The sequence below is a fragment of the Sphaeramia orbicularis genome, chromosome 1 (assembly GCF_902148855.1).
Source record: "Sphaeramia orbicularis chromosome 1, fSphaOr1.1, whole genome shotgun sequence".
In the NCBI taxonomy this organism is placed as follows: Eukaryota; Metazoa; Chordata; class Actinopteri; order Kurtiformes; family Apogonidae; genus Sphaeramia; species Sphaeramia orbicularis.
Window position 1 is genome coordinate 31,454,469 of NC_043957.1, and position 16,376 is coordinate 31,470,844.

Here is a 16,376-nt window from a genome sequence, read left to right on the forward strand (position 1 = left end):
CCATATTAATCCATGTAAACCAGGGTTACGGGAGAAAATCAGATTACTTTTACCTTAATCCGGTTGTCCACATCAGTGTAAGTATCACATACACATGAAAATGCGTTGGCTTTTTCAAGATTAAAACCACGCACCAGCCCGTCGTGCTGGTGTAATCAGTATGCTGCTCATGTACAGTAACTGTCTGTGGTGCTGAATGACAGATCACTGATTAACTAACGGCTACAGGCGGCCTCTGAAACACTCCATTTGGCAAGCTGCACACTCAAAATGTTTCCCTAATCTTTTGTTTATGTAGGTCAGAGCATTTCATAAACTCGGCCAAGATGACTTTGCCTTTCTTCAGAGGCATTTACGTCTTTGCTCTCTTGCAAAACAATGATTTATTTCTGAGTCACACTAACACCCTGGCATCTTTTAATGGCATTCATTTTTTGTTCATTTTCAAGTTGGAATTCATCATGATCAGGATCCACACCTCAGCACGACTCTACTACTACAGGGGTGTGACACTTACCTTGGCCAAAGGGGACGACGTGAGCCAGCGTGAGCACACAAACCCCCAGGAGCCACCGTGACACAGCCATGCTGGGCAGGAAGAGTTTGCACGTCACACCACCAGCCACGTTAGGAGAGCCTGGGGATGAAGCAGTAGAAGTGTGAGAGATGTGAAGAATCGCACCCTCTACTTCCACAGTGCATGTGAAATTGTGTGTGTGTATGTGTGTGTGCGTTTGATGGTTAGTAACACACTGACAATGAAAATCTGCACGTGAGAAACACAGCAGGGCGGGAGGATGACTGGATAATAGAAAGACAGAAAAAGGGAGAGAAATAGAGATAACAATTGAGCAATCGGTGCAGCTAGAAAGTCCCTCAATCTGCTGTTACCATGGTGATAGCACAGTGCAGTCTGAGGGAGCGAGAGCGAGACAGCAAGCGAGGAGATATGTGTGTGTAACTGTGTGTTTGTGCTCAGGCTGGGAGTGAAACCGCACGTGACTGAGGACGTGTTTTAAGTTCGTAATTAGCCAGGAGCTCCATTGGTCACTGACCCATAAAAGAGTCTTAATCTTTTGAACCCACACATACACACAAATACACTGAGGTAGAGCGTGGGGCCGAGCTTAGGCCACTTTAAGGTAATCCTAAATAAATGATGTTGTGAGATGAGCTCTTGATGAAATTTCCTCCTTTTTTTACTCTTTGTGCTTTACCTGACTCTTCATGCTGTAATAAATCCATTTTAGCTGTCGGCTAAGGAAAAGGCAGACATCATGTGCACACCTTTGACACCTGCTACAGTAGTATTGGTAGCAAAATTATGAGATTTCAGCACATGCACGTATATATGCACACACACACACACATATAAATATATATATGTATATTCATAAAACCTCAGATTAAAGTTGAAAAAAATTACATCTTCAACAAAGATATCAATAACTGAATGTAAAAACACGTGTCTCCCTCCACTGTCATTTATCAAACTCCATGGGTTTCACTGGTGAATTAATGTTGTAGAGGATGATGGTGTTTCCACGTTCACTATGGAGCCTCTGAGCGTCCAAATGGGTCATAGCTGATGACCAGGAAATGATGACAAACTGTATTTTACACCAATTATTTACATGTATCGGTAGGATTAGTGATTCAGAAGTTATTAAACATTTTAGATCAGTAGATGAGTTTGGTCGCCAGTTGCTGTTTGGGTCTTTATGGGTTAATTACTGAGGTTTGGTCTCAAGTGAAAGAAACTAGATGATTATTAGTATTTTAAATTATTCTTTAGTGTCAGAATGTGTCAAAACACTTTCCCATCAGCTGAGCATTTTGGGAATGTTGAGGTAGAACATTCACAGCAATAATAATCATATATACACTTTTTTAAGTGCTTGGACTCGGTTTCTCGCATACTTGGAGGAAGTCAGATTGGACTAAGGATTAGATCTGTATACCAGTGACTGTCCTCTGCCTCTGCCCCTCTTTCGTGAGTAAGGACTGGCTAGTTAATTAATTAGTTGTTACACACATCTGAGCCTTTGTTTTTGTGTTTCAACATAACTGAAAACTACAAAATAAAATATAATAATAATAATCATCATCATAATCATATATTTGTTCAGCATTAATATGTGACTGACTGCTGTAAAGTAAACCCAGTAGACAAAAAATATATGTACAGTAAGCGTATCATGGTATCTATAATCATAACAACATGAAATTAGATTATGATAGTTGTAATTATTTATTGCTCAACATGACCCCCCTAAATAACACTGTCAAGATAGTTTAGATCTTATTTCTGCTCCTTTCTTTACCTTCAGGGTCACTCAAAATTTGGAGTTCACTCAAAGTCTGGAGTTGATCTAAAATTTTGTAAACCAGTGATAGAGGATGGATTCATTGATGTACAAAGACAAACATGAACCACATGAACAAAACAAACATTACATGGCTGTCTATTAGTGCTGTGAACTTTAATGTACCATTAATAAATCAGTCATTAACCAGTCAAACCCAGTCGTGTAGTGGTCACTGGAGAGGTGGGCATACTCCCAATTTTTGCCACACCCCCCCCCCCCCCCCCTTTTTTTTTGAAGTAGTCCAGAAAAATGCCATTTATAAGACTAATCTATTTAGTTTACCCAAAAATCCATCAGTAGTATTTGCTCACTATGATAAAATTATTATGACTTGATCAAGAGTAGTTTGTAGGTATTACTGGTCACACAAGCAACTGCATGTTTTGTAATGTATTGCACTGTCTTGCTCAGTACTGCACTTGGATGCATGGATCTCTGTTATTTATCAAGTGGGGACTGTGGATGAAAATTAGCACTGACGCTATCTCCAGCATATTTACATGTTTATACTGAAATGGAATGTATAAATGTGTTCATTAATGTGCACTGTCCCACCTAAATAAAGATACATACATACATAAATTAAAAAAAAAAAAAAAAAAAAAAAGGAAAAAAGACAAAAAGGAGAAAAGAAAAAAAGAAGAAAAGAAAAAAAAAATGTAAATCTATTCAACATGAGGCAAGCATAGGATAACATTAGCCTTTCATAACGTTAGCCTACTTGCATAGCTGAACTACTGGCGACAAAATCTCTCCTCTACATGTGCAGTCATTTGTGCAGTAGTTTAAAACAGTGACTCATTCTGAAACCACCTTAACACTTACCTCTGAATTATGAATTCCATGAAAGTAGGTTCTCTCAATATGTGTCACTCATTTCAAATACGTTTATTCTTCCTTTCTTGTTCATATTTCAAATAATCGCGTATCTTTCAATGAGACGTGCAATGACCTGTCAATCAGCTGGGGTGGAACTGGCACCTGAGGTGTCCAATCAGGTTCCAGAGGTGGCCAGTGCTAAGCAGAGCCCTGGCTGTGGCACTAAATTAGCAATATTTTCCTTGGCATGACCCACCCTACTCTGTCTCTGATTGGCTCATCGGTCCTCATGCCTAAAGTTAACCAATCTAATCAGTGAAGGTACCAAGCACTAGCCAATTAGGGGCAGAGTAGGGCGGGTCATGGCTTCACCATCCGAGGGGAAAAAAAGAGGCAGTTTGGCTCAGATACTACTGAATGGTGCACATTAGGGGGATTTAGAAGTAGGTATAACCAATGCTGACTGAAAAATAAGTAGGTATACTCCACCGTATACACTGGGCTACACCTCTGATCAAACCACTGATGAAACTGTTATTGTTCCAACATGATCCGGACAAAAGTCTTGAATTTACAATAATGTGACAGGAAATGATGAATAATATATGCAGCTCATGCTTTTATTACTACAACAGCCTTTATTCCTGTGTGAACCTTAAATCCATACAACATTTACAGGTGGTAAAGACCTTCAGGACCCAGAGGCACGATCACACCACACCTGTTTTAGCATCTCCATGTTGACTCCCAGTTTGTTTTAGGATTGAGTTTAAGATTTTATTGATTACTTTTGAAGCTCCGGGCTATATTTTAGACCTGTTAATCCCACATCAACCTGTGCAAAGTTTGAGAGCATCAGGCAGTGGTCTACAGTCTGTTCCAGGATCCAGGCTGAAAACTAAGAAGGGACAGATCTTATCCTATCAAGGAAATCAGTCACTTCTCTCCTAAAAACTTACTTTAAATATGCTGGTTTTACATTGCTACATTTTAATGCTTTAATTATCTGGATTTACTCAGTTTTTGTCTTATTTCTTTTGTATTTAGTTTTGTTTTTTGGACATTGACAATTACTTTATAAATAAAGTTATTAGATAATATTGTACAATATAATCAACAATATGAAGCCACTGTTCCCTGTATGTAGCACGTGCTACACACAGTGGCGTCCTGTTGGAGGCTGGTGTTGATGCATGTTACTGTTATTGTTTTATATTATGGCCTTTTATATAGTCAGGGTGATGAATTTATCTTAGCATGTAAGGTTTTCAGTTTCTGTTGTGATGTCCCTGTAACCTGGGATGACAAGAGCTTTTAGGTATTTCAATATCAGTATTGTGTATTCTCTTTAAAATAAACAATAAATAAATACATAAAATTGACTTAATGGACAGACTGTAACCTAGGCTTCGATCCACACTTTGAGTCTTACTCTTCAGTTTTGGAAATTGTTATATTCAAATAAATTGTTAGAATACACTGAAGCAAACAGATCTTTACTCCACATTTGAGGCAAAGGGATGTGAGCAGAATAAACAGACTTAATCTTGAGTGTATCCGGAACTTTCTATTTCTTTCTCAGTCTTAAATAAAGTCCAAAATTATCCAGTTTGCATCCCTAATCCTGCCCTTTTAGTCTACTACACAAGGATGAAAATCAACCCCCTACTAGGAGTTATTTTTCCCCAACTCAGTTTATCTGTATTGTGCATCAACTTATCTATTTATCAGTCTATGATACCGGTAAGCAGTCAGCCCATGCACATTTACAGTATACAGTTGACACAGCATGTCTTTAAACACATGCAAATTCATCCTAGACGCGAGATTCATCCTATTTTAATGTAGTTAATGCAGTTGATGATATGATTTTTAGTTTGCCATGTTCTTCCGCAGCAGGGGTAATGAGGTAAACAGCTGACTGAGAGCGCAGGTGATCGGAGGGCAGTGCTGTGCTGTGGAGGTTTACGAGGGGACATAAGGGATGCAGGCAGGCGAGCTGCGGGAGAACAACAGTAATATGACTCCTTAATATAGTCTGAACTCTTGGCCTCGGACAGAAGGGAGGATCCGGGCTGAACACAAACATGCACGGCATAACATTTATTTTTCCTCCTTGGCAGTCCCGTCTGCTGCTGCAGTGTGGCCACAATATCTAGTCACCAGAGTGAGTGTACGTGCATGCGTGTGTGTGTGTGTGTGTGTGTGTGTGTGTGTGTGTGTGTCTGCATGTGAGTATTGCTGCTATCCATATGCGTACTGGCGTGATTTTATTTGTGACTTCCTTTTCTCTCCGTCTTCTTGTTAGGTAATGATGGCAGACAGATTTAGGTCACTCTTCAACAAATGTCCAACATGCATTCAAAGGCTTGCGCTTGTATGAGTGCACACGCACACACACAAACACAGAATAAAAGGAAGAGAGACCCCTACCCTCTCAACCAACAAGACTATAAAGGCCTCAGGACTAACATGGTACACACATGTAAACGCACCATATAAAGTACATAAAAGACTTGCACAACTAGAGCCCTTTCTGCTTACCACACATATACTGACACATATGCACATGAGCACACACACACTACTTCTCATCCAAAACCCTTATGGCAGCATGTTCTTTTGCTTGCAACCCCTTTCCCCTTCTCTCTCTCTCTCTTCCTCTCTCTCTCTCTCTCTCTCTCTCTCTCTCTCACAGACACACACACACACACACATACACACACACACATGCATATACACACCCTTAAGTGTTGATGCAGAGTAAGTAGAGCAAGGACACTGATGGGCCTTGACAAAGCCACACACCCAGTCCCCCTGTTTGCAGCACCATGCTCCCTGCCTGCAACCAAAATCCAGCCCCAGGCCAGCGGCCGGCCTACTTGGAGGAGCAGCGTCTACGTAAGTGAGTTTGAGTGTGAGTAGTTGGCCTGGAGTGAAATAAATTACACACAAGCATTAATGTAAATATATACACTGAGCCACATATACATGAGAACATACACTGCATTTACAGTATGTTTAGTATATTAAACATTCAACTGAAAATGCCAACCGTATCACACAGTCTTCAGCTACAGAAAATGTGCTATATGGCAGAGATGGTTGTCATAATAAAAATGTGAATATTTGATATTGATAATTAATAAATGTCCCGTCATTATATCAGCTTTAAAGGCTGATGCTGGACGTTAAAGAAACCACATGGTTATTTCTGGTTTTAAAAAAATCATGTAAAAAAAAAAAAATCTGTCAGTATATTTGGTCACTATTATAAAATTATCATGAAATGATAAGGGATAGTTTGTAGGTAATAGGGGAGAGTGGGGTGATTTGTGCCGGGAGGAAGTAGTGCCACCCCTTGTTTCTAGAAAACCATAAAAGAAATTGGTCATGTGACCACATATTTCTGAAGAGCCATCCATCCATCCTCCAAAGAAGAGAGACATGGCATGAGAAGTAAGCACATTTTAGCTCAAAAAACAGTTTTTTGCCATTCAAAGTAAAATTTCTATGATCAAGGTTTTTTTTATTCTTGAGTCTGAACAATTATAGACAAGTTTAAAAACATTTCACATGTGTTTTAATGCTTTAGTAGGCTACACAGTGAGTCTATACCGTTAGCATGATGTTAGCTCTAAACTGCTGGATCATGCTAGTTTTTCAAAATGGTGGGGCTGGGGTGATTTGTGCCAAAGGGCCTGGGTTAAGTTGTGCCAGTGGCACAAGTCACCACTTATGATTATTTTCAAGATATTATTTTGTATACTGAATGGGTACACGGTGGTGCAGTAAACAGCACTCATGCCTCACAGCAAGAAGGTCCTGGGTTCAATTCCAACACTATTTGATGTGTGGAGTTTGCATGTTCTCTCTCTGGGTACTCCTCCCACCATCCAAAATTGGTTCATCTAAATTGTCCACAGGTGTGAATGTGAGAATGTACCCCGCCTTCGCCCAAAAGTAGCTGGGATAGGCTCCAGTGACCCTAGTGAGGATAAAGCAGGTTCAGATAATGAATGAATGAATGTATATTGTATGCTTATGCTTATACAAGTAAAACTATATAACATTCTTAATTTTAGACCAAAACCCATCATGCCACACACTTATAAACAGAAGACATGCAGGGCTGCAGCATCGACAAGTGGGATGTTAAGCAGCAGGCCGGCTCTAGAACCCCACCACCAACAACACACCCAGACCCACATTACCACACACCCACATCCACACACCTAGACCTACACAGCCAGACCCAAACACCCATAAACTCAGACCCACAAACACATCCAAACTCTAACACCCACACAACCAACCCAAATACCCACAAATCCAGACCCACACACCCAGAGACACAAATCCCAGACCAACAGACCTAGACCCTAACCCACACACCCTCTCACCCAGACCCACACCGACACACCCACCCTAACAAATCCACACAACCACACTCTGAGAACTTCACACATAGAACCCAGCAAAAGGGCCAACAACAGCTAGAAAAGTGAGGCGATGGGCATGCCTCATCAGTGTTTGATTCATCTGCCATTTGTTTAATTTAGCTAAGATTGATTTTGGTTTTGAGTTTGCACTATGTTATTAAAGAGCAGTTTTCAGTCCCTCCAGAAAAATGCAGGCAAAAATCTTTGATAATGCGATGGAATAGGTGGGGGTTTACATGATTTTAAGCAGTTAAATTGTAGGAATTTGAATTATGCAATCACATAATACATTTTTCTGGAGGGACTCATTTTCTAAGCATGACTCAAACATGGCTTTAACATTCATGAGTCACAAGTGTCAAAAACAAAATAACTGCTCCCTGTTTCGCTAAAGTTAGGTAGAACAGACCGTCTGTTTCAAGGCTATTAGAGCCTTTATGTTCATAGGTCATTATTATCACTGCAGGAAAAAACATTTTCAAATGCTTCATGCCGGTAAAGTGGCTCAAGTGTCAATTTTCTCTTATGTTCCAACATATGTTGCATGGGGTATAAAATAGTATGCAGCCATTAGTGCACTTGATTATGCATTGAATTATGTGATCGAACAGTTGCATTTTTCTGAAGGGACTGAGTTTTATTCCATTTTTAAGTAGCCTCTTAAATGTTACATAATTGACAGACAGCGTTAAATGTATGTCAACAGTCAATTATCGCCAAAGCATTTTTGCCTGAAATCATTCACAAGTACCATATATTGTCTTTTTAAGTGTTTTGTGTTTTCCCAAAAACTAGAAAATATGACTTATGCCAATAGTTTAATAGGGTTACGATATCAAAATAAACCATAAATGAGTAATTTTTGTATTGAATTTGTCTCGCTTTTATATAGCATCACAGTTTATGAGATTAAAATGTTCTGTTTTACTTCTGTAATCACTGGCACAACCTACTCCACAGCAAGGGAAAGTTGTGCCATGAGACCACTTTTTTTTCCAGTTTATTTCAGATCTGAAGTTATTGTTCCCAGGGATGCACCACATCCTGAAATACATGTACATACTTAAGTTGGAGGCATTACTGTCATGGCCTCACTTTAAAGTCACTCTGAGTAAAAACTGGTACAATTTACCCCACTCTCCCCTACTGGCCACACAAGCAGACTGCATGAATGTAAATGTATTCAAGAGGAAAACATGGTGTTTCACTTATTTTTTGAACATTTATTTAACTAAAATACTTAAATCTGAAGTTGACAATGCATCCTTGTTCATATTTCACCTTAAAAAATCATTCTCTTCCACATCTAAACCAATCAGATAAACTCCAAAGTGCAGTCTGTGACAGTGGTGGAGAATCCCAGCTCCATAAAGTAAAAGTCCTGCCATGTATTGGTTCTACGTGTTCACCTAACACAGGTGATTCCACTAATTATCCCATCTACCTGGATGAGGAGTTGTGCTCATCAAAATGGGCTGGTGCAGTGAATGGTTGGAACAAATACATGGCAGGATTTTTATTTTATGGAGCTGGGATTCTCCACCACTGGGTTTCAGTGGCTGTTACATGTAAGACAGCACCTTCTTTGTTGTTTTATGTGAATTTAAGATAAACTTATTTCTGGTAGTATTTAAATATGCACTTTTTTGGCTAATCATAATCAGGAATAAAACAACCCCCATTAAGTCATAAATAACCGGCGGTGGAGAATCCCAGCTCCATAAAATAAAAGTCCTGCCATGTATTTGTTCAAACCATTCACTGAACCAGCCCATTTTGATGAGGACAACCCCTCATCTAGGTAGATGGGATAATTAGTGGAATCACCTGTGTTAAGTGAACAGGTAGAATCACTACCTGGCCAGACTTTTACTTTATGGAGGAGGGATTCTCCACCACTGGTCTGTGATATACACAATGTGTGTGATGCAGGACATACAGGGGTTGGACAAAATAATGGAAACACCTTAAAAAATCAACAAAATATAATTTAATATGGTGTAGGTCCGCCTTTTGCGGCAATTACAGCCTCAATTCTCCGAGGTATTGATTCATACAACTTGTGAATTGTTTCCAAAGGAATTTTAAGCCATTCTTCAGTTAGAATACCCTCCAACTCTTTTAGAGACGATGGCGGTGGAAATCGACGTCTTACTTGAATCTCTAAAACTGACCATAAATGCTCAATAATGTTGAGGTCTGGGGACTGTGCTGGCCATGCGAGATGCTCAACTTCATTAGAATGTTCCTCATGCCATTCTTTAACAATTCTAGCTGTATGGATTGGGGCATTATCATCTTGAGGTGAAGGTGTTTCCATTATTTTGTGCAACCCCTGTAGAGCCCCGCCCCCTGGGTGAAACACCTGGCTTTTAGTGAGTCCCCTGTCTACACCATAGACATATATACATAGACGCCTCTTTGACTGCTATTGATAACCCAATGGAATTGACTTTGCATGAATGTGGTAATTTAAATATGTAGTTTCTTAAGTTTGTCACCATATTAAGTTGACACAACTTAAAGTAACTTGACATGTAGTGAGCCACTTCTGTGGTGTTTGTGTAACTTAGCTTGCTACATTTGACTGGGTGGTAGCTTCTGTGTAGTGGAGCTTTTTTCATGGCAGAGTAACTGGTAGCTTAGCTCACAACATTTTCCAAGTAGCTTGCCCAACACTGAGTATTGCGTGTGCGATCCCCCGCCAGGGGCATTTAAAAATTAGCATGTGCCGTGTACAGTAAACAAACATATCAAGACGACCAAAGGTGTTGAACTGGGGAGACGCTGAGATCCACGAGCTGTTGTCACTTTGGGTGGAGGACTCTATCCATGCTAACATTTGTGGAACGGTGAAAGACGGTGACTCTAGAGAGGTTAGCAACACCGCTATGATTGGGATATTTCCAACACGGAAATTATGAGTCACACCATACACTGCGCTGCCTCACCGCCCCTTTGATTCTAGAACGTAGGTCCACTGTGTAAAAGTCCAGCCTGTCTCACCTTTGTTACTCCTTTGGCTTGGCTGTGGAAATCAGTTAGTGGTGCAAAAAAGGTGGGATTACCATCTCACCTGTTTCTCCTGGATCTGTAAAAGTGGCTTTTGCTATATTTTGACGCAGGTCCTGGAATTAGTTATCACTTCTTCAAACAATGGGAAAAATAGCACACTAGTATATTCACGGGGCTGTGGGACCTTGATGGAAATATGTGCTCCATCATGCGTCCTTCTACTTGAACTGAAAACCAGCCTGTTTTTATAGTGTCACTTGTAACTGCATTCAATCAAATGGAGATGTCTTAAACGTCTACTACGAAATTGCAAAAAACAATTACCGAGAATTCATCAATCCAATCTCTGAAAAGTTTTGGAGCTCCACTAGAATTAAAATTGAAGTTGTGTATGTGTGAATAAGTGCATATTCCCGGACTTTCCACACAGTTATTGAGGTTAAAGGTGTTGAGTTATTTATCAAGCAAAATTGGCAAATACTGGCTGTTTCAAGCTTATGAAATGTGGGAATTTGTCGTTTCTTCTGTTTAAATATCAGGGTAAATTCAGCATCACCTGGTATTGGATTGTTGTTTTGTTTTTTGGGACAAAAGAACTTTTGATCAGATCTGATTAAATAAATGTCTGAGATTTTATACACAAAACAAATCAGATCATCAAAACACTACTGCTGTAACAGAACAAGTCATGATTAAAGCAAAGTCATTTTTTGCATTTCTAAATGGCAGAGAAATGAAACAAGACTCTAGCAAACAAATCCCATGTGGTTTTGGAAAAAAAAATGTATATACTGTAGGTGGTTGAAAAAAAAAAACATCCATCAGAGTCAACCTGTTGGAAATCATTCCCAGTGATGTGTTATCAAACCAGGTTCAAAGATGCCGCTGTACAGACCATAAAATCAGCAAAGAGAAAAAGAGAATAACCTCCCCCTCTTTTGGTCAGAGAGCTATCAGCGCCTGAGGGCAGATCGCTACAAAGCACAAAGTGACAAAACAGGCTTGTAATGTTATGTTCCTAATGGAAGAATGGGTGTGTGCGTGTGCGTGTGTGTGTGTGTGTGTGTCTGTGTGCGCGTGTGTGTGCGTGTGTGGGTGTGTGTGTGTGTATGTGTGTGTGCAAGTGCAAAGCAAGAGAGACAATAATCAAGAGACGAGGAAGAGCTTTATTAGCTGCAACACCTTTTAAAAGACAACAGTGGCAAGACTTTCCACGCTGCTGCTGCTAATATTTAAGGATTAAAAACACTACAGTGCCTTTTGTGAGTGCAAGCCTGTTTCAGACCGTTGACCTCTACAGCTCCCAGAGGGCTCAGGCCTACATGCTGCAGTCAAAGCACTTAAAGGGTTTTAGAGGCTGTATGTTTGTCTGGTCGATGCTTGACTCTAGGGAACGGAGGTGTCGCACTCTGCCAATCATTCGCTTGTTGCAGGCAGGAAACACAGGCAGCGTTCAGGGCCAAGTTCAGAGCATTAAGATCCAAACCGCAATCCTGTCTGGCAATATAACAGCATCTAATGTAGGTGGAAGAATTTATAGTAAAAAAAAAAAAAAAGAAAAGAGGTTTAATAAGATTTATCCAAGTATGTATCCAGTTCATTCCTTTATTCTTTTAATCTGTCATCATGTTAGCAAATTAGTTTCCACATTTACTATTTAACCCTTAGAGACCTAAAACTTTTTTTGTGTGTGAAAATGAATTTATTCTTTACATTTAACCTTTATTAATTGACTTATCACTATTTATTATAATATTGCCCTTTTGTTTAGTTTTTTTAGTTTTCAGTGTAAATTATGTATTATCTTGTATTTAATTTACTGATCATAGATGAAGATGTTCATAAACTCAGAGTAAATTCAAAGGTTATTATAGCAAAACAGAGAAAACTGAAGAAAAAGTGACGTTTTCAGTAAAATATATCATTAATTGAACACAAAAACAAGTGTTTCCAGCCATTGCCATTTATTAAACTACATGTGTTTTACTAGTAAATCAGCATTTCAGTAGATGATGATGTTTCCATGTACATTCTGCACATCCAAATGGGTTGTATCTGATGACCATGAAAAGCTGCGAAACTGCATTTTACATCAATTATTGACATGTATTGATTGGATTAGTGGTTCAATAAGGGTATTAAAAGTTATTAAACGGTTTCGATCAGTAGATAATTTTGGTTACCATTGGCGTTTTAGGACTTAGAAGTCGAATCACACACAATAGCATTAATTAGCATTGTGTGCAGTGGGCAGAGGTGGTTTATTAGGTTGTGTGTAAGGAGTTTAGCTCTTTGATTTTCTTTCATCTGAAGAATTGAATCTCTCCACAAAAGTAAAGTTGATTAAACATTGATGAATTTCCTCACATATTTATCGAGATCGTAATCCTGCCCTAAGTCCACACTTCATCAGTCTAAGGTACAGAGCCTTATTGCCTTATACGTACTTCCATTCTTTCCTGTGAACTCCCAAGAGTGTGTGTTCATTTTTCTTTGTGCATTTAGAAGCAGATCCCAAACAGTTGATCTTCTCAAGTCATCATATGCTCTGTTTTATCCAAACAAGCAGCTATGGTCATCCTTCCTGTTTCCCAGCTTGGCAACAGGTCTGCTTGTTCTCGTTTGACCTTTTGCCTATTGTTTATTTGCCCTTTCGGACATGTTTGCCCTATATGCCTCATGCCAACACATTTTCAGCCCTCCATGCTGGTTGGTTCCATCCATTAGATTTTTCTGTTTTTCAGAAAAATCAAATTGAAGGTCTGAGAAAAAAAATATTATTTGATATGCTATGAAAATGTTCTTGACTTTTGCTCAAGCTGCTCTAGTAACATTAATATGCTCCATTTACTGTGGGTAAAGTCTACAGTTTTCCACTCTGCCTTGTCCGAGGATCATTTACTTGTGTTGTAAATGCAAAAATAGCTTTAGCGCAGCAGAAGCATTATTTAAGATTCAGTGATATTGTTTGAAATCAATGTGCAAAACTGCTTTATAACAATATCAGGCATAGAGCTATGGCTTTTTATTGATTTTTACTAGCAAAGAGGGGTGCGATGTGGCAATATATCTGCTTTTTTTTTCTTTTCTTTTTTTTTTTTTTGACTTTGCCTGCTTCCACACAAGGGTAGGAAAGTTTCATGAAGTGAACACGAATGAACAGTGAGGCGAGTGAATGTGACACAGAACAGGGTCGTTCAGAACAGGAGAAGGACTCTGTACAGCCAAGACAAAATGAGGAGCTTGTACCTAAATGAGGTACGCTACCTCTGTGGTTTGGGTATGAAAATTCTGACATGGATCTTATGCAGAGGACTGTACTTTGTAAATGATGCATAAGATGGATGTTCCTAACCAACACAAGCACCACTGATCTACTTTACAACATTTACAATTCAAATGATTCTGCTAAAGTACATTACATATTTGATTTAAAGATTTTTGCCCATAATAATTTGTCAAATTTCATTATTTCACGTAGACATTGCAATGAGTTAGACAGTAATAATCAGTTTTGTCTTTTTTTGATAACCTGGTGTTGCTTCTTTGTACTGCTTTTCTTGATTAACCCTATCAAAGATAAAATAACTATCAGAAATGAAATTGTGAAGTGTGACAATATACTATATCCTACCTCCAACAACTGCTATAGCCTCTGCTGAAATCGATCACTGAAATGTGAGCGTTCAGGGCTGAGCGCCTGATGCCGAAATGGGTAATCAGATATTTATACTGAATTTCTCAGGTATTATGCAACCACCAGAGTTCAATGTAATACTGGACTTCTGTGATGAATGACCTTGATTAGTCAGGTATTTAATTAACCGGAGAAATCAGCACTGTTATCTGAAAAAGGTTGAAGACAACTTTAAAGATATACTATTATAGAAATACCTCATCTATTTTCCAAATACATGTAATGGCCAACACAAGCCAATATAACAAAACAAATGCACCAGACTGTAAATGATTAATCATTTTAGTGAGTTTACCAGAGATTATCATTGTCTCCAACTTTTAAAAATGAGAAAAACCTGATTCTATTTGTCGTATCTCATCAGAAAGATAATTAACCAAACAGTTTTCCACTGTCTGTTGAGGAAAATAATTAACTTCATATTGTCATTATGGTATGTAGCATTTTTATTACCTCCGCCAAGGAGGTTATGTTTTTGCCAGGGTTTGTTTGTCTGTCTGTCTGTCTGTTTGTTTGTCTGTCCGTTAGTGTGCAACATAACTCAAAAAGTTATGGACAGATTTTGATGAAATTTTCAGGGTTTGTTGGAAATGGGATAAGGAAGAAATGATTAAATTTTGGTGGTTTGTACATGTTACAAATTTACATTGTTAGGAGTACAATAATGTCTTTTCTTAGATCACGATATTGCTGTTACACTGATGTATCAACCTGCACAACCATGTATTAATGCTTACATACACACAACGCAAAGAGACATAATAGGAACCTGAGGTGGTCCAACAAAAAACAGACAGATGTGGTGTGCTTTTACAAGTCAAATGACAATAAATCCATCCAAATTGTGCGTCTGTGTGTGTGTGTGTGTGTGTGTGTGTGTGTGTGTGTGTGTGTGTGGTTTAAGCAAATCAATGTGCTTTTTTTCTCCTTAGTGGCTGATGTAAATGATCCTTTCATGGAGACAAAACCTTGTTATCTTTGTTTTTCTTTGCCATCTAACATCCACAGCACAGACCCACAAACAAAAGACACACACACACACACACACACAGTTATATGCACATGTACACACACAATTAGGTGAGTCACCTTAGTAAAAATCCTTGTTCACCAACACGTCGTGAAACGAATCACTTCAAATCAATCATCCTTTGCATTTCTTCCATACAAAACCTTAATCCTGCAATTAATGTGACAAACAAATGATATAACACACACACACACACACACACACACACATACACACACACACACGGCTCTTTCAAGGTTACAAACGTATCAGAAATTCAGTCTGACATAATAGCAGGAGTCCTGTCAGCCACTGAGCTGTTCCTTTCTCCCCTCATCCCTCTATCCTCCATCCTCTCCTCTGCCTTTCTCCTTTTTTCATCTCCTTTTTCCTCTGCATCTTTTCCCCGAGTGTCTCCTCCTCACGGTCACTCCCGCCTCGCTTCATGGCCTCCTCCACTGACCCAGTCCTCTCTTCCCCTCTCTGAAATATTGATAATGGACTCTCACTCAGGCTACGCTCCCTTTTTTCCCACTCAGTTTCCCATCTGTGGTGAATCAGCAAACCAAATTAACAAACATTTCAACCAAATCCCTGCATTTATCCCCTCGCCTGTGTGCATGTTTACAAGACTTTTCACTGCAGCAGGAGGGGGGTTTACTCTACAAACCACAGATGCAGCAATATAGATGTGTGATAATCAACACAATCCAGCCCACCTGGGACAGACCCCTCTCGTGAGCCAGCGTGGGACACCCTGGATGATTATGCCACTTTCTCCCTGCACTCTTCTCAAGCCCAGAGGAGGCTAATCACATGCACATGAATATTTCACAGCACTCATGCCTCACGCTCCTATACTACTGACCCAGCTTAATGGCAGCCAAGCAGTATGAGGCCCTGCACAGCGGCACATCAGCACATCAGATCCCTGTCCCTGAGTGATCAAATGGCCCTTGACAGCAGCAGCAGCACCAACAGCAGTATGGATGCAGGGCACTCGGCTGTCTTCTCGGACATTGATC

General features: G+C 39.5%; 1 protein-coding gene across 8 annotated transcripts in view; it reads right to left on the reverse strand.

Annotated features, from left to right (window-relative positions):
* LOC115420193 (adhesion G protein-coupled receptor L1) overlaps positions 1–16,376 on the reverse strand; it is a 41,618-nt gene that overhangs the window by 24,193 nt on the left and 1,049 nt on the right. For all 8 annotated transcript variants that reach the window (XM_030135504.1, XM_030135492.1, XM_030135485.1 and 5 more), the window contains exon 2: positions 518–637. In XM_030135504.1, coding sequence (XP_029991364.1) covers positions 518–587 — 70 coding nt within the window. In that variant the 5' untranslated portion in view covers positions 588–637. The remainder of the gene's footprint in view (positions 1–517; positions 638–16,376) is intronic.